The sequence below is a fragment of the Ixodes scapularis genome, unplaced genomic scaffold (genome assembly GCF_016920785.2).
Source record: "Ixodes scapularis isolate PalLabHiFi unplaced genomic scaffold, ASM1692078v2 PGA_scaffold1__304_contigs__length_218370807, whole genome shotgun sequence".
Classification (NCBI taxonomy): domain Eukaryota; kingdom Metazoa; phylum Arthropoda; class Arachnida; order Ixodida; family Ixodidae; genus Ixodes; species Ixodes scapularis.
The window spans coordinates 209610501-209628714 of NW_024609846.1; the positions used below are offsets into that span (position 1 = coordinate 209610501).

General features: G+C 45.7%; 1 protein-coding gene across 2 annotated transcripts in view; it reads right to left on the bottom strand.

Moving 5' to 3' along the window:
- Positions 1–8501: 8501 nt before the first annotated feature.
- The window catches only part of LOC8039474 (mediator of RNA polymerase II transcription subunit 13), a 150827-nt gene continuing 141114 nt past the window's right edge, over positions 8502–18214 (bottom strand). For both annotated transcript variants that reach the window (XM_029994571.3, XM_040222401.3), the window contains 2 exons: positions 17800–17918; positions 8502–10583 (listed from right to left, as the gene is read on the bottom strand). In XM_029994571.3, coding sequence (XP_029850431.2) covers positions 10451–10583; positions 17800–17918 — 252 coding nt within the window. In that variant the 3' untranslated portion in view covers positions 8502–10450. The remainder of the gene's footprint in view (positions 10584–17799; positions 17919–18214) is intronic.

An 18214-nucleotide genomic window follows, 5' to 3' on the forward strand; every position in this document is an offset into this window, starting at 1 on the left:
ACGTTAATTTCCCCCTCTCTTCTCCAACGTTTCGTATGCTTTTTCCTCCCCTGCAAACTTTTCCCTCACCCTACCTTCTTGAGTTGCAAAGAAATACAGGTGTATTAGCGTTGTTGACAGCCTGACGTCACATGCAATCACGACTTCTCACTGCGAGTAACGCGACACCGTGACGTACTCGGTTGTCATGAGCCCGAACCGAGTGCTCGTGTTTTTGACAATCATCATCGCCAAACATTCGTGTTGACTCGTGTTCAATCAAAGATAAGAATAGCTGAACTCTAATAATGCCTAAAGCTCAACCCATGCTTTATTCTTTGCCAACCCCAGCGCATGACTATGACACACGCCAGAATACAGCCGCCATCGCTGACCTTCTCTTGTTTTACCGAGATACCTAGCCACTCAAATTGGTATGGATGAGTCTCCACAAAAGCCAATGCTGAGGAGAAAGACAGAATAAAATCTAAGATGGCAATAACCTAGCCTGCTATGGTAATAATGAAGTGAAGTAAACGCAATAGGGGGAAAAAAACTGAAGGTCAGTTATGGCGGTGCCCATGCACAGCTGCTGCAAAGCGTCTATGCAATTAGCTTCAGATCACATCGCCGCTTGTTCGAACTGCGAGTTGAGAAAGTGAAAGCTGTTCTTTCCTTTATTTTTTCTGCGTCTGCCATTGAGCAGAGAAGGAAACTAATGGGTGTTTCTGCAAGCTATCAACGTCGGAGATTACCTCTTAGCGGCATTTACTGAAAGTGCAAAAATTGTTGCATGAATCATTCTACATGTACATATCATTGAGGCACTAAGACATGTTTTCGTTGTTGGTGAACAGTCTCCGAAAGTTGTCCCCGACTATAAAAAGATTGAAAGGACTAAATATGACTTATTAATCTGACGATAAATAGAACTACAAGTGTGTACGGCAGAGATACCTGAAAAAAAAAAAAAAAAAGATTCTATACTTCGTTTCACTATGTTTCACCTTCGGTCCGAGCGCGGCCGATGTTATGAGCTGAAGGGCCAATCAAAGAGCGCAAAAAGCGCAACGTCATGGCGTGTTTTTTGCGCTTGATAGGACTAGCCGGCGGAGGAGCCCGCACAGAGAGACGGCGAATACCAGCTGGCCCTATCAACGGCAGAGAGCACCCCATGACGTTGTGCCTTTTTCGCTGTTTGATTGGCCCTTCAGCTCATAACATCGGCCGCGCTCGGACCGAAGCTGAAACGAAGTATAGTGGTTTTTGAGTGACAGCCGAACGTCGGCAGTCGCTCAAAATCTCGCAGTTTTGTTTAAAGTTCACAGTTTTTGGGTGCAAAATAAAAGAAACGGAGAATTACTGCAAACAAATGATTGTCGAATCGGCACCCCCAAACAAAGGAGGGAGTCTCTCAAACTAAAAAGTGTTCTGTAGAGGAGCACCGTCAAATTAAGAAAAAAAAAAAAAAAAAGGGGGGGGGGGGGGGTTAAAAACCTAATGTGTTGTGAAGGTTCCTCTGCTCCGCATCTTCGGCGCAGAGCAGGCAGCGTGATCCTGCAAAACAACTTCGTTTGCGAAATCACTCCTGCCAGAAAGCGCGTTTTTGGGGTGACAGACGTTCGGGCCGTCCCTCACTACGCCGCGCCATGCAAGAAAAATTTCTGAATACATGGGTTGCGCTGAGCGCGAACCTTTTGCAGCGTGCATTTTGCACCTCAGAATTTGATTTTCTGACCAAAATGCGAACCATGTTAAACAGTGCAGTTTTCTGTAGAAATGTGATGTTCTCAACACAGTACTCCGTTCCATTTTAACCGCTCCTCCACACTGGAAGCGGATCCGCGTTTCCAAAGCGGTTGCGAACGAGATTGTATAAAGATCCAGTGCAATTGCACGCGCACTCGATGACATCAAGTGCGCGTGCAATTGTACGGGATCTTTATGCAACCGCGTTCGCAAAGCGGTTGCGAACGCGGATCCGCTTCCAGTGTGACTGAGCGGTATAAGTGTAAGTATTTCAGAAGTTAAAAAAGCGAACTCTGGGCTTTCAGCGTCCAAGCACGCGCGTTCCTGCAGTGCGAGTGCTCGGGACCAAAGGCTCGCGCTTGTGGCATAGGCTGCATCTGTACTTGAAGAGGCCATGCAAAGCGTTTCTGGCCATTTTTTTTAATTTGCATTGTTTTTGTTCGAATTAGTGACTGGGGCCCTAGCAACAGATTAAACATAAAATAAACAATAAACCTAGCGTATTTTGAACATAATAGGTTAAAGAGATTCAGAATTTTGAGCAAATTTTCTTTTGTTGGTGACGTCCTTGGTCTGAACCAGTAGAGAACCGAAACGACAAGAGCGTGCAACAACCATACGCGATCTTCCCAAGTGTCAGAAATTAACATCCAGTTATGAAGATGCGAACACCCCACAAATTTGCGCGTGTTCCAAGCAAAAATTTGAGTGAGAGAGACTTGCTTGAAAGGATCAGAGGGGTCATGCGTACCTATTCAGCCAGTCCTACCTCTAGAATTCTATGTCATCATTATCCGACGCTCTAGACCAATGTCGTCACTGAAGGCCCGTGTGAACACTGATAGGCACGCCTTTCGAAGCAGCATTTGGTTTTCTTCGCCCCTTTGCACTGCCCCTTTAAAAAGCCACTGAAAAGAGAAATATATTCTTTTTTAACCGGATGGTTGGGGCAGGCTTGTCGAAACATAAATTTTACACGAAACTTTTTTTTTTTTTTTGTTTTTTTTAAAGCAATTTTGATTGCGCAAGACGCGATTAAGTCGGTAGCCACTTCCTTTCCACTTGTTTGGTACCCCGGCATTTCGAGCACATGGAGGAAAGGTGGTTCGGCTTGGCGATCACATTGAGGTGGACAATGTGTGTGACTATTTCGTTGAGGCGGAAAGAGGGTAGACCATTTTGTGACGTCATGGACTTTCCGCGCAGAATTTAAACGAGATCAAGCGCCGTGAACATTGCTCTGAACATTGTTTTCGGGTAAAAGTGATTTCTTGACGCGCGTGCCCCAACCAGACTAATTAAAAAAAAAAAAAAAAAAAAAATTTTTTTTGTGAAAACGAAGTATAGCAAAAGGGGATGTCCAAATTGTAAAGCGGTGCAGTATATATACAGCTGTCTTGCGATAATATGCTGCAGCCTAATAAAATGTTAGATCGCGCATGACTGATCAAGCACAGAGTTGAAAAATGAGGCCCAAAAACAAGTGCACGTAAAACCGAATATAGCATTAGCCTCCCGAGAGAGTATTCCGCGAAGTTTCGAACTTGTGCTATATATGTGTACTTAGGAACATCATTGCATGCATCTCTATTACAGAAATACGCATCATAACCAACAAATTCCGAAACAGTTAGGTGCCCATAGTTTCAAATCTGATACGGTTTTTTCATCAGGAGCGACTATTTTCATGTGAAGAGCAACAACTTTTTTTCCTCTACCGTGTGTCGTTTGCATCACACACTTTGTCTTCTTCAAGTGCCTGTCGAACTATTTAGCCCAGCCTATTGAAACGTCGGGCTTCTCACTGTTTAGGATTTCTTTTGGTGAAGGTCTGTATTTTTCAAAACCTAACCAGACGGAGCTCCATCAAACGTGTTTATGTTTAAAACATGCATCTCTATATATTTCTTTTTACCACTGATTATCTCTCTTTCTGCACATTCGTTGTATTTGCCTTCAGATCTATTATGTGAGCAGACTCAACAGATAGCGTATTTTCGTGTACCGTCCTCCCGTGTCGGTCTCAAGCGGTTATGTGAACTTCATACAGTCAAATTTATTGATGACAATAAAAAAAAATATTACTGCCTGAAGACTTCACAGCATAAATAAAGGGCCGGTCACCCTTAAGATATACATCATAAGTAAATACACACCCAAATTATTTGAAATAGGCTCTGCAAATATTTTCCAGTGTTTTTATCCTCGATAGGCACGTCTCTAAGTGATTTTGGAGAACCTTAAACGTTTTTCTTTTAATTTATTTTGAAGTTGATTTAAATAAAATATGGGTTCCTAATGAGTATTCAACTTCTAAAACATATAGAAGTTTGTGGCCCCTTTAATGTGAAAAACAAACATTTTACGTGTCTGCGGGCTGGAAAGAACAAAGTATGCAGTAGCGCCTGCCGGAACTATTACTATTGCGCACGCAGACCGTCAGAAAGTGACAAATTAAGTAGCTGCGATGTCGAGTAGGGTATAAAATGCTACTCTGCTTTATTTAACAAAAAAAAAAAAAAATAGCAAGGGTGATGCTTATTTGCAAATTGAAGTGACCGGCATCCTGTCAGGAGCAAACCTGAAACGCCAAGCTATGTCGAAAATATTCTCTTCGGTACGCGCTATTTTAGGCCAAATTCGATCTGAGTACGAAAGTCCCTCTTTTCCGCATGATTATTCGCCTACATCACGGTCCTGAGGGGAAACAATATTGGTCAGGAAAGCAAAGGTTGTGACTGCCTCTCAGTGTTTCTATAGAAGGTAGACTGAAAGCGATTGTTTCTAAACTTTCCTATCATTTTGAAAATAATATGGGTTCTAGCTCAACTACGTCGTCATCATATAAAATTTGAAACGTATTTTGTAAACTACATTTCAGAATATATATGTTTAGGGCGGGCCCATTTCCTGATTTTATGCACTGTAATTAACTCCTAAGTTTTACAGTACAACAGGATCTGACATTTAATACTGCGAGACAAAGTTGTACCAATCACGGGTATTTTAGTTGACCTACAAGACTGATAACCTTTCGATTAAGGTAAAATATATGCGACTGAGGTAAAAAGGCAGATCTTGAGTGATATATGTTAGTCTAGCTTTTCTTTTACTGTTTCATCGCACTTAAATAACGCAATTTATTTTTGGTACCTGAAAATAAAAGTGGACTCTACGAATGATAAAAAGCTATATATAGTACTTGTTTCACTGTTGAAATAGTACTAAGTGCTAAAAGAACCCGGAAAATAAATTCTCAATTTTGCGGTTCGAACCGGTTTGAACCGGTTCGAACCGTTATTTCTGACTCCCCGGAACTGGACCGGAGCTGAACCGAAAGCCGTGAACCCGAACCGGAACAGAACCGATAAAAATTTCGGTTCGACACTCTGGTTTTCATAAGTTTCGTGTCGTTGACAAGTTTTTGCTCAAGGACTTGGAAGGTTGACTGAACAATGAGACCCTAAAAAAGAAATTTCTTTTTTAAGGTATATGCTTCTGTGGTTTACGTGACAGCATGTTCGCCGCATCATTGGTGTATGCTTCGAGAGGCTACTTCCGTGTCACCGTGACCAAGTTTTCGTGATATTGACTTGCTGATGTCGATGCAACTACCTATACCCTGTTACAGGTAAAGAAAAACAGGACAAGCTGCTCCCACAATACTTTCCAATCTTGCGGCACGAACGTGAGAATGCGATTCCTCCTCTCCCCCTTCAGTGTTCGCTCCACTAGAGTGTAGGGTTTTACCGGAGGAGCTTGTCCTCTTGCGACCCCTATACTCCGTTTCACCTTCAGTCCGAGCGCAGTGGACGCCACGAGCCATCCCAGCCGATCCAGCGCCGGGAGAGAGTAGCGTGACCCGCCGGTGGGGCGGGGCGACACTGGGAGCTCAAGGTCGCATGACACTCCCTCAACGCCGCATTGGCTGGGATGGCTCCTAGCGTCCGCTGCGCTCGGACGGAAGGTTTAGCCACCACAAAGGGATATTCAGCGCAACCAGCGACTCTCCAGATGTGCTGTGCATTCAGAGTGAAAACGTCGATTTTGAAAAATTACATATTTACATCCACCAACATCTAGAGAGTACTTTCATAAATTTTCACTAGTTTACACTGCATAGTTAATTTTTTACAAATTATTTTCTGTCCACCGAACCTAAAGAAAAGGTAGGGTTTGGAGCAATTTGAACACATTTTTCTCCGTTCCACTTTTTGGTATAAATTCCATTTTAGTCAACCTATCGTTTGATAATGGCAATACAGGGAAGGTTCGTTCTTCACTTTTCCTGACTGAAATTTAATAAGGAATGCGGCTATGGAACGTTTTTGTCACTTTACAGATGTCTTTTATAAAAATGTTGACATTTTGTCGAAGATACAAGACCAAAAAGTTGACCGATTCTGCAGAAGAGAAAATTGATAGAAATGAATGACTTTTTACAAAAAGCTTTCCATAGCCGCACCTCCTCGGCATTCTGCTACACATCTAGTGAATAATAATCTTGAAAATCGTGATAGTTTTCCGACGATAGATTAACAAACAATGTAGGCGTGTTGCTGATAAAAGCTGCCCTAACCGACAGACATGAAATTTTGTCATGCACCCTCTAGCATGATCACCATCATTTCATTAATGTTAAGCAAAGGATTCAAAAGTTGACCCTCCCAGGGAGTGTGTCCCCTTAAACTTTTTTTCCTTGTTCGTGCTGCATATCCTTTTTGTGTCATCTTACACTGCGCGAACCAAGGCTCGTGGCCCGGGTGCACGGCGCTCGATTGCCTCCTATTCAAGCGTTCCTGCTCGGCATTCAAGGAAACAATTGAAGGTAACGTCGAACGGCCATGACACTAATGAGAACTGTTTTCCGCCTCGGTATAATCTCCAACCCGGGAGGTCCCTTCTTGACCTTCGCCAAAAATAGCTGACCAGGCTAGGGAGACATGTCAGTCACATTCATTCCCTTGCTTTGGTGCTGAATGAAGTCGAACAAGATCTCCTCAAAACAAGTTTCTCGCGGATTTCGTCCGATCGTCATAAAGCGACCGTCGTCGACAGTTGGCCGACTGTTCTGCATTAGTTGAGGCATTTCTCAAATACACCGTTTGGATATTGTGGCATCGTACGGTACGGCACATACATCATTTGAATGTTGAGACTTGAATTTCATGCGAGAGGCCCATCGTATTCATTGGTAAATGCGTAATCTTTGTGTGACAAATACCTCTGCTTTTTGACTACCGTGTTGTGCAAGTTGGAAGACATCCGGACCTGCTTGTAGACAAAGATTTGTCTAATGCACTGCCCCAGCACTAGTGTCTGAATTAGTGGTCACGGAGGCTGCAGCTTACGAAATCCACAGCCCGCTCAGTTAGGGTTAGAAGGGATGCCGGGGAGACCAGCCTTGAATTGAGCAAATGTGCACGAAGAACATTCTCATGTCCCTGCAGGGTTGAGTCTTTCTTGGAAAGGTGCATATGGTCAGATTCTCGGATAAGCGCAAGTTGGAAGACGTCTGGACCTGCTTGTGGACAAATGCTTGTCTGATCCATCGCCCCAGCATAACGCTGTAGCCATTCGAGGAATTTGATTGACCTTTCCAAAAAAAAAGCTGCTGGAGGAGAAAACTTTATAGAAAAAAACCATAAATACAAGGCCAATTTCTTTTTTTTTCCCCCAAAAAAAGTTGTTGCGCATGCACGAAAAATGCTAGCACCCATGTTCAGGCTGAAAGCAAATAAATGTACAGACACTCCGAACACGAATGGGCGCCCATTCGTGTTCGTTGTGTTTCTCCTCATCTCAATGTAAACTCATCCTTTTCCTTTCAATTTTTGGTCACGCGTTTGTTCTGTAGAACTTCGCAGCGCAGCACGTCTATCAATGCAAGACATACATTGTACTAGGCTGCCGCAGAAGCAAAATCTGCATCGTGGGTCGCCTTGTTTATCATAGTGCCAACAAACTATATCGCCAAAGGGTGCGAGAATTAATTTGTTGAGAGTGTGCGTAGTAGTTTAGATTTTGGTCAGCCAAGACGTATACTGCCTGACCCACAGCATACATTTTGTCACGGGCAAGTCGGCTATGTGTGCTTCCGACGAGTTTTCCATGCATCCCCAAGCTTCACTCTGCATTCATTTTTAAGGCTTGAACCCAAAATTCCTAAGCGTTTGACACTGTAAAATAGGTGGCACGTTGCAGCTCGGAAATCGTCACATCTTGTAAAATGTTAGTGTGAAAATGTGATCAGTTTCTCACGCTAAATTATGATCAATTTTCATAATCTCATTTTGAATTTCAGCAGTGGGAAAACCAGGTCAGAAAATGCCATTTAAAGTCCTAAAACTAAGAATTGCTTCAATGAGAACGTTTTACAATGCAAGTGCAGCTATCTTGTAAATAATGCTATGTAATCCACAGGACAAAACAAAAATCCTCCCTCTTTCCCCTCTACCAAAGGTCAATCTTGGACATATCATGCACACCTGTACTTCTACTAACCAAAGAAAAAAAAAAAAGAAAAAAAAAAGCAAGCCCATACACAAGTCCATGGCCTACTTTAACACGCTTCTCACATGAAACAAACCCAAGAAAACTGTTGCAGTTTCAAGTCCCTTCTTCTCCTGAATGGCTAAATGTAATTAAATCGCAGCATACAAAACAAGGCGCTAATTTCCAGAAAATGCTATCTGTTTGCGAGTGCTTAAAAAAAACCGGCAGCTCGCCTGTACGAGTGCTTCCACATATCCATGGATTGCAGACTGACAAGGTCACATTCTTCGTTATAAGGTTTTAATCAACATTCTTCGTAAAAGTGTACAATCAAGACATTGCACAGCACAATTGGGCCATGTAAAAAGGATCTAAAATGAGCTAAGGCTGTACACTGTTTTATACAACACTGCTGTCCATGGCATTCCCATTTGTGCCGCAGCTCCGCCCTCCGGCTCAAGGAGGCGCTGTTCGGCATATCGTTAGTTATGTACATGTATAACCTGCCAAGAGGTGGCGGCCTGGCGCCTTCGTGTACATATATGTATATATATATATACCCACATCTTCTTTTTACATCTATATATGTATATTTCACTCTGCGTATGTATATGCTGTATATAACAGGCTAAGTAGATACACTTTCCTAACCCACGTCAATACAAAAGCGAGAAGTCGAATTCCCCGGTGCTGCAATTTTCAATTATGCTATGTACATGCACAATAAATAGAATGACACAGAAATAAAGAACTTGCCCTTGTCCTTAAATAGTGCACACACTCAAGTACAGAAGAAACTGGGGCCAAAAGGGGGATGCTATGTACAATAAAAACGGGGGTGGGGGGGGCTCCGCATACCCTCCGAAGCCGTACACACACTGTTGTTATTTATATATTTATAGATATTTGGAGCCACGCAGTGTCGCCTGTGCTTCGAGTAACCCCCTCTACCACATATGGTCTACTTTTCTCACCGATTTAGAGAAAACAAAAGGTAGAGCTGGATTCAGCCTGAACACTTTGAATCTTCCCGTACGAGGAATTGGGCAGTTTTCTCCTGATATGTCTGTCGACCGACGACAGCCGCGGCGAGCCCTCGGGTCACCCCTCACCGCATCGTGACCGGCTACCGTCGCCCTTCAGTGAAGACGCCTCCCACACGTGCAGATGGACCAGGTGCACCAATGACTGAATGAACACGCCAGTTGAACCGCACCGGTGAGAAACAAAATGGGGGATGGAAGAAAGCTTTCTTCGACCGTGGGTGCAACCTATGCGTGCAATGCTGATTATTAAATTAGGGTGCACGAGCGAAAGACAAATGGCTTTCCTGCTCGGTACGACGCCAAGAGCACGCACGTCGCATCGTGTGGGAGACGTGAATGCAGCTCGTATAGGCTAATGAGTCGAGGGAACCAAGACCAACAACAACCGCTCTTGTAGAGACTACCGTGCTCGAACACAGGAGAAACGGGCCAGCCTCAGCACGCCAAGAGGCGCACCCTCGTGCAAGCAGGCTATACATATATTATGTGCATATATTAACAACACAATCGAAGCTTGTCCCCCCCACCGACGGAAATAATAATAATAATAAAAAAGAATGAGGATCTGCAAAGGACGAGACATTTACATTTGTACAAGTCGAGACACCGCAACCCTTTGAGATGATGTGCGAGCCACTGGCTGCGCGAGAAAAAAAATGACGGCAGTAACCCCAGCAATTAACCGAGACACATGCAAAGCTGCTTTGAATGGAGCCAGAAAACCCAAGTGGCAACCCCGATTTCCTCCACCCACCTACTCATGCATCATCCACCTAATAACAAACAAAAGCGTGATTGACCTCACTTTTTCCAGTCTTGCTCGCCGCGCATTGAACGTGTTGTGGCCCCAGCTCCAGTTTACTCTTTTGTTTTCTCCCCTTCAGGCGCGCACGGAACTTCTTTGTGGCTCACTGGCACCCGGCATGCTTCCATTTTCCACACCATATTGCCTCCTTTGGAAGCTGCTAAGCAACGCGCATACAAAACAGTCCGTAACAGTGAAAGGAAGTCGGACGACAAACAACGTGCCGTCCCTTCGCCGAGGCAGAGAGAGACGGAAACAGAATCCCCGTGGCAGCGTCCACTGGCAAGACGTCGTCGAAGCCCTGTGGCCGTTAGATGATGATGAAGGGTGTCCGCTGCCCGGCGGAGAAAGGGAAGGGGGACGGGGGAGAGAAGCCTCAGAGCAGCGCTTCCACAGCGTGGTACAGCTTCATGAGGTTCTGCATGTGCAGGGGCAGGCAGGACTGCCGGTCGTGGCTGTGCGGGTCCAGCGACAGCCACGAAAGGGTGTTGTAGCCTTCTAGCACGTACCTGCAATCCACATCCGAGGCATCAGAAAAACAGGAGCTCGCTACAATCACTTGGACATGGGTGTAAGTGCAAGTATGGCAAACTGACCCTACAGAATGCCTACCTAGGCAGTTTGTGAATTGAGAGACATCGCAAAGCTACGTGGCAAGATGACTGCCAACCGGAGGCAAGTTTTCCAGATCAGTAAAATTCCCAGGTCTTCGTGTTAGAGGGTGAGGTCTCAACATTCGGGACATTTTGGAGTAATATACCCAGGCCGTGTTTCTCGTCTTGGGTGCATACGCTATTTTCTCGAAATAGCGTGGGTAACCAAACTACTTAGAATGGATGCTTGGGCGAGTTGGATATACATGTTGCAGAAGAAGCGCTAAAGTAGACTCAGTCACCCTCACATTCAGACTCACACTCACACCAGAAAAACGGTCACTCACGTCGCGCTGACTTTCAACTCAAATTGTATTTTCGTCTTCTTTCGTTTTTCTTTTACCCGTAATTAAATGTCTTCTCACTTCGTTCTCTTTTGTACAAAACAATTAGCAATGTCTGTCTTGCCTATGCCACTCGGACTGTAGGATCTTGCATACTCTCCTCCCGTGACCTACAGAGGGGGTGAAAATATTACCCCCCGAAGTCAAGGAGCTGTTTGGGGGCTTTATCCCCTCTGTAGGTCACGGGAGGAGAGTATGCAAGATCCTACAATCCGAGTGGCATAGGCAAGACAGACATTGCTAATTGTTTTGTACAAAAGAGAACGAAGTGAGAAGACATTTAATTACGGGTAAAAGAAAAACGAAAGAAGACGAAAATACAATTTGAGTTGAAAGTCAGCGCGACGTGAGTGACCGTTTTTCTGGTGTGAGTGTGAGTCTGAATGTGAGGGTGACTGAGTCTACTTTAGCGCTTCTTCTGTAACCAAACTACTTTAGTCTTATCCGCTATTTTCGTTTTTAATGGAAGTCCGCTGTAAATAGAGTTCTACTGTATAGGTGAAATAAATTTTGTTTAGAAGAGGGTAACTAGTAATCCGTTATTAAAGGGGCACTGACATCAAAATCATATTTTTTCTTATCCGAAACGACTAAAAACAATGCCGGGACATTACCCTCAAGATTCGAAACTAAGGAATTCAGTATTTCGGAATTAAAAAAACAATTTCCAAATGCCGCACGATCCGTGCCAGTGCAGCAAGTCAAATTTTGCGGTCTCCTGCGACTCGACTTTCTTTTGGACCTCCGCTCCACGCTATGAAGCAAAGAGCCGTTGCCACAGCGACCCGAAGCGAGGAGGAGGTGAGCAGGCGGGATAGAAGAGCGCTGGAGCGGGAAAAAACCGGTTTCTTCCCCGACTCGCCGATGATCCTCTGCTCGAGTGCCGCCAAGTTTTCCGAGGGAGGATACAAATCCAAGAAGCGACATCACACCAAACTCTTTTGGTATTTCAAAAGGAGGGGCCGTAGCGCGTTTGCAAGTGCATTAAAAAACATGTTTTACGATTGCCGTTATTAAATGTTATAGAAATGTCGCCTACAAAGCTTCTAAATTCCCTGATTTTTGACGTCACCGATCAAAAGAAGCAAGGAGGTGAGCGGCGGGAGATATAAACGCTAAAAATAAAAAGGCGCGCGCAGGGAAATTTTTTTCCCTGCCTCTAGGGCGCGCGCAGGGAAAAAAAATTTCCCTGCGCGCGCCTTTTTATTTTTTTTTCTGCACGCACCTCTAGGGCGACCTCGAGGATGATTTCTAGGACAACCTCGAGGACAACCTCAAGGAAAACCTCAAGGACGACCTCAAGCATGACTTCTAGGACTCGAGGACGACATCTAGGACGACGCTTAGAGAAATTCAGCCTTTCCACTCTGGTGACAACCAGAGTGGAAAGGTTGCCGACATCTATGAGCGAGGCCGGCAAGCCGGTGCGAGGCCGGCAAGCCGGTTGTCTGGTTGCCGCCGTCGCCCATAGATGGCGGTAGCTGTTCAGAGTTTTGTGTCGACATTTGTTTAGTACAAGACACGATCCTGGGGAACCTAGCCCTTAACAGCTCCGCTGTAAAATTTCCCCGCTAAACTTAGAGGAAATCTTTTCCCACTAAATTTAGCGGGACGTTACATTTATTCACGTGACGTCACGTGTGTGAGTAAAATTTTCACGCTAAATTTGTCGGAAAATTTAGCAGAAAATTTTTTGACGCTAAATATAGCGGAAATATTTGCTGCTAAATTTAGCGGGAAAATTTTACCCTTGTGGCATCGCACATGGCGCCACTCAAGCCGGGAAGATTTTTAGTAAATTCAGCCGGGAAATTTTTCCACTAAATTAAGCGGAAAATTTTACCGGGTTGAGTGGCATCATGTTTGACGTCATGTGAATGAATGTGACGTCACGTGAAATTCCTCCCCTCCTCTTCCTGAAGAGCTGCGCTCCAATTCGTCATTACAGAAAATTCTAAACATCTTTCATGTTTTAAAGGAGCTGTGCAACAATTTCAGGGCTTTGCTTAAATAATTGTGGAAGTTGATGCCTGACACTTCTGCAGTGAACTACAGAAAACAGATTTTGCCTGGATACCCAGTTTTTATTTAGAAAAATGAAAGAGATCCAGGTTTTTGCCGCCTCTCAACTCGTACATCGTCTTCAGGGTCACGTGCACAGTGACGTCGCTTGAGTAGGCGCGGAGTTCCGGAAAAGTTCTCTCTTTAGAGCCAACAGCGAGCAGCGAGAACTCATCCGCTTGCGACCGCGTGACCACGTGCTGGCAGGCGCCCCGCGAAATATACGGTGAAAGGAGGAAAGTCTCATCCGGGTCCGGCCATATGCGTCCTTGCCCGTACGGCGCTGTCCCCCTCCCCCTCTGGCTTCTAACGGCTATTCGCAGTTTTGTGGACCTAGGATAGATGGCGCCACTAAAACTCCGTATAATAAAAGTTTTGTCGATGATACCAGGTTTTTGACGCATTTATATATATGTTGGAACGACAAGATTTATAGAAAAGTTAACTTTTATCGAGCAGGTATTCGCACAACTTGGTATCTTTCTACAAGATTTCCCACTGACGTCACGCCGCTTGTTTCTCATGGCCGCCGCTAGTGGCTGCAGGTCGGGGTATATTCCAAGTTTTGCCTCGCTATTACGCGGCGGAATCGCAACATTTCAATGAAAGGAGGTGTGTTTTCTGCCATTTGTGACACAGTCAACAGTATCAAAAGCAAAAAATGCCAATTCTTTCAACGTTAAAACCGTTGCACAGCCCCTTTAAATCTTTTTTTTTTTAAATATATTTGATGTAAATATGGGGGGTGCGGCCTTTATGCGCAATTATATGATAATGGAGCTTGCAACCTTAAGGGGAGACACTGGCGTAATTATTAACTTTTGAACTCCTCGTCCGATTTTAATGAAATTCGGAGAGTGCATTTATGAGCAGATGCAGGGGCACTGTGCAAACTTTGACTTCTATAGGAGAATTATGTAAAAAGTTACATATTTGTGTATGAGGCTGTGGCACCTTTCCTTAGGAAATCTATCGTATGAAAATGAAATGTTAAACCACTGTTTTTATTGCTTGGATATGAAGTAGAGGGTATGTGGCTTTGGGCTATCTAATTTGTATGATTAAAATGTAAATATTTCGGAGAGAAATTCTGTCTCCAAAAATCATATGCACTTTCTTTGAATGCCATTTTGCCAAAATGTCTTTTTTTCTCAGTGATGACTTCAACTTAAAACAAAATGAAGTAGATAGCCCAATTCCCCAGTAAATTTCAGTTAAGAAACACTTTGAACGAGGCACCTGGATATGTTTACCATCAAACGATAGATTCCTTGCTACAAAGTTTGCAGCAAAAAAGTGAAACTGAGAAAAACGCATTCAAACATTGAGCACCTTTACTTTATTAGTTTGGCCCAGTCTGTGTCCACTAAAAGGCGCCGGCAGAGTAGGTCTCCCCTTCAGCTGCCTGGTCCCTCTGTGCCTTGGCGATTGCTGCCAGCTTCCTTTGCTTATGGGCCACTTTCGAAGAGTTGAGGGCCTTCTGCTTCGCCTTGGAGACCTTGGCTTGGAGGGCCTTGTCAGCGTGCTGAACCTGGTGGCTTCCGGGCTCGATTCCCATTTCATGAAGGGCCCTCTCAAAGCCCTTGGGGCCCAGGTTGAATTCCAGGACGGCAAGAGCCACGGCAGTTTCCACAGTTCTTCGAGAGGCGAAATCCGTCTTGGGACACCGCCTCCACACCAGAGCATTGAACGACTCGTTGTTGTTCTGCGTTCCCATCCTAGCACACCTCTCGAGTAGGTCCTGCCTTGAGAGTCTATTGTAGAGGGGCACCAACTCCTTTGCGATGTCTCTGGAGAAGGCAGGGCGGTGTGGCTGTGGCTTCGTCGGCTCTCCTGCTGCCTCCAGCGCTTTCTGGCGATTGAAGTGACACCAGGAATGTTCTCCATGAGGGCAGGCCTGATGCCGGGGCTCTTCATCGGTGGAGTAGCTGTGGAGGAGGCTGGCAAACACTGCCTTCTGCATGGCTGGAACGTCTGGGGCACTGGTCTTCAGTGCAGATGCATAGTAGCTGGTCAATTTCTTCATGACAAGGTTCGTTAGTTTGCCCCTTCCACCGAGACCTTTTTTTGTTTTCTTTAGGGCCTCCATGCCAGCATACATTCTTTTGGCGACGTGGTTCACACAGTCTTCTTTCCTCATGCCCTTGTCGTAAAGATCAAGTCCCGCAACATGGTTGAAGGCTTTACTGTCCCCGTCGCACAGCACTGTCACATACTGCAGGTTGTGGAGTTGGACGGACCGACGGAAGATCTCGTCTGCTGCTTGCAGCTCCATCGCATTTGCAGACCCAGCAAAGTTCTTCTGGCATACTGCCCTGTGATTCTCGGCCCAGTCTTCATGGCTGTCAGATCCCTGCGCAGGTCCAAGGCTACATCCATGGCAATAATTGCTCTGGACAGAATAGTCCAAAACTAGTCCAGTCTCAAGCTCGATGGCAACTCCAACACCAAAGTGTGAAGTGTGCCCACGCTTATGCCAAGTGCCATCGTATGTCACACAAACGTCCATCAAATCACCGCTATCTGACTCGCGTGTTTCTCGTACAGCTTCTGCTGCCTTGCTCATTACGTTGCTGGCTGCTCTCACTGAGGCGTCGTGGACCTTTTCTCCCAGATCTTGATAAGATCGGAGATGCATGGGCGAAGGAGCATTGATACCGGCAAAAAAGTTCGTAAGCTTCGTGTATCCGATTCCACATTCACGAGACGCAAGAGAAATCCGTGCTGCCAATTCATTCTGCCGCGAGTGTCCGATGGTCGACGAGTGCGGCGTCCGAGCAACGTCCCCGCCGTCTGGGCAGACGACGACGAATTGCGCCTGAACTCCCTTGCCACTCTCGCTTAGCTGAAGGTCTGATCCACGGCACACCGGGCACAGAAGAGCGGACACCAGTGTCTCGATGGCAGATAAAGCAACCAGACGATAACCTTCGGTTGGGGCACCGTCGGGAGCAGCGGGAGCGTCCGTGGGATCCGCAGCGGGATCGCTCTCTTGCAGTAGCGAGATCTTGCGCTCTATCGCCGTGAGCTCCTCCACAACCTCATAATCTTCAGGAAGAGACGAAGAAACGTCGGCTGGTTGTTCAGAGGTCAGGTCCTGAAGCGACGAACCAGGAGATGGTGACGCGCTCGGGAGCGAAGCAGCCGACGCGTCCGACGTGGTTCCGTTAGGGTTAGCGCATCGTACGCGTCCACCTGACGAGCCTCTTGGTTTCACAGAACGGCGGCGAGCTCCAAAGGCTTGGAGGGAATGCCGTTTAACGGCCGGCATCGCGGCGACGAGACCGTAGATAAAACGATAAAACTGTGAGAAATATATACCGAGCAAGCAAAAGAAGCGAACATTCGGCCGAAGCAACGAGACGAAAAAACAATTCGGGCGAGCGGATCACGTGGGGTGTCACGGGCCAATCCAGGCTTGAGTTTCGTTTTCAAGCCAATTATAGCCGACAACAAAAGGGCTCTGGCTTTGTTCATGCTTACTCTCGAACGAAGTTTACTATCGTCATAAAAGCCCGAAGAAACGACGCTTCCAACGAGGGTATCAACATCGCGGTAGGCCAAATGGGCGCGGAGCGGTCAGCATTTGAAAATGGCGAATATTGTCAACCGATCGCGCGACGGAACGACTCGGGGATAGGAGGCGCGTCGCCGACCTGTCGAAAATCTTTTATATCGGCTTAAATACTCGACGTACAGGCATGAAATTTTATGGAAGGGTGCATTATTAGTTTCTGAAATTAGTTATAACGAATTTGAAAAATGCACTTTTTAAAAAAAAATCAGGAATTGGAGCCCGTGTCCCCCCTTAAAGGGGCACTGACACATCAAAATCATATTTTTTTTAGTATCCGAAACTATTGAAAACGATGCCGGGACATTACCCTCAAAATTTGAAATTTGGGAATTCAGTATTTGTGAAGTAAAAAAACAATTTCCAAATGCCGAATTCAAAGTTCCCGCGCGATCGGCGCCGGTGCCTTGACGTCAAAAATTGCGGAGCCCTGAGAGTTCACTTTCTTTCACCACTTCCTGCTGTTGCCATGGCGACCCAAAGCGAGGAGGAAAGGAGCGGGCGCCGGCGTTGCGGCGGACCGGTTTTGAGCGGTGTCGCCTGTTTTCCGTTGGAGGATACAAATCCAAGAGACGGCACCACAACAAACTCCCGATTTTTGGTATTTCAAAAAGAAGGGCCGTGGTGCGTTCGTAATTGCGTTAAAAAACATGTTTTAGGATTGCCGTAATTAAATGTTATAGAGATGTCGCCTACAAAGCTTCTAAATTTCATGATTCTTGACGTCACCGATCAAAAGAAGCAAGGAGGCGAGAGGCGGGAAAATCAAACACCAAAAATAAAAAGGCGCGCGCGCGCGAGAGAAAATTTTTTTTTTGCGATGCGTTTTTTTTTTGCGTGTCTATGACTGCAACTTGCATCGTTTTAGACAATAAAAAAAATACGACCTTTGGGGTGTCAGTGCCCCTTTAATAAAACTGAAGCTGCAGCCGAGCAAAACAAAATGGTTCCAAGATTGAGTTGTCTCAATCCGAAACAACTTGAGGATTTGATGCCCGTGTGCTTGTGCCAGCCTCATGGTGCTAGAGCTCCACCAGTTTGCTTGCCTATCCACCATTGCCCGAGTCACCCTAAACAAGTCTGTGAGACTCACCGCAGCACGTCTGTGGTCAACGTAGAGTCCAGGGGGTGGTAGTTGCGCAAGTGAGGGTTCCCGTGCAAGAGGTCGTCGTGATTCTGGTGCACCGTCGGACAGTGCAGCAACAGGGCGCTCTGTCGAGCAAAGAGAGTGGCCATCAGCGGAAGGATCACTACTGGCTCGACACTCCGCTCGAAACAATAACATTGACAGCACTTAAACCAACATTGGAGGCGAGAAAAAAGGCCACGTAGGGTTGTGCAAGGTTTCTCAGACAAAACTTATTGTCGTGGCACGAAGCAAATAAATCAACAAATAAAGCGATGCCAGGTGAAATAACTATCAGCATAAGGTTGCTGCGCGTGACCAGTCTCGGAATCTGTAAAATCCCGCAAATAACCGCTCCCGTCTTTCGAGCGAAGAAACACAA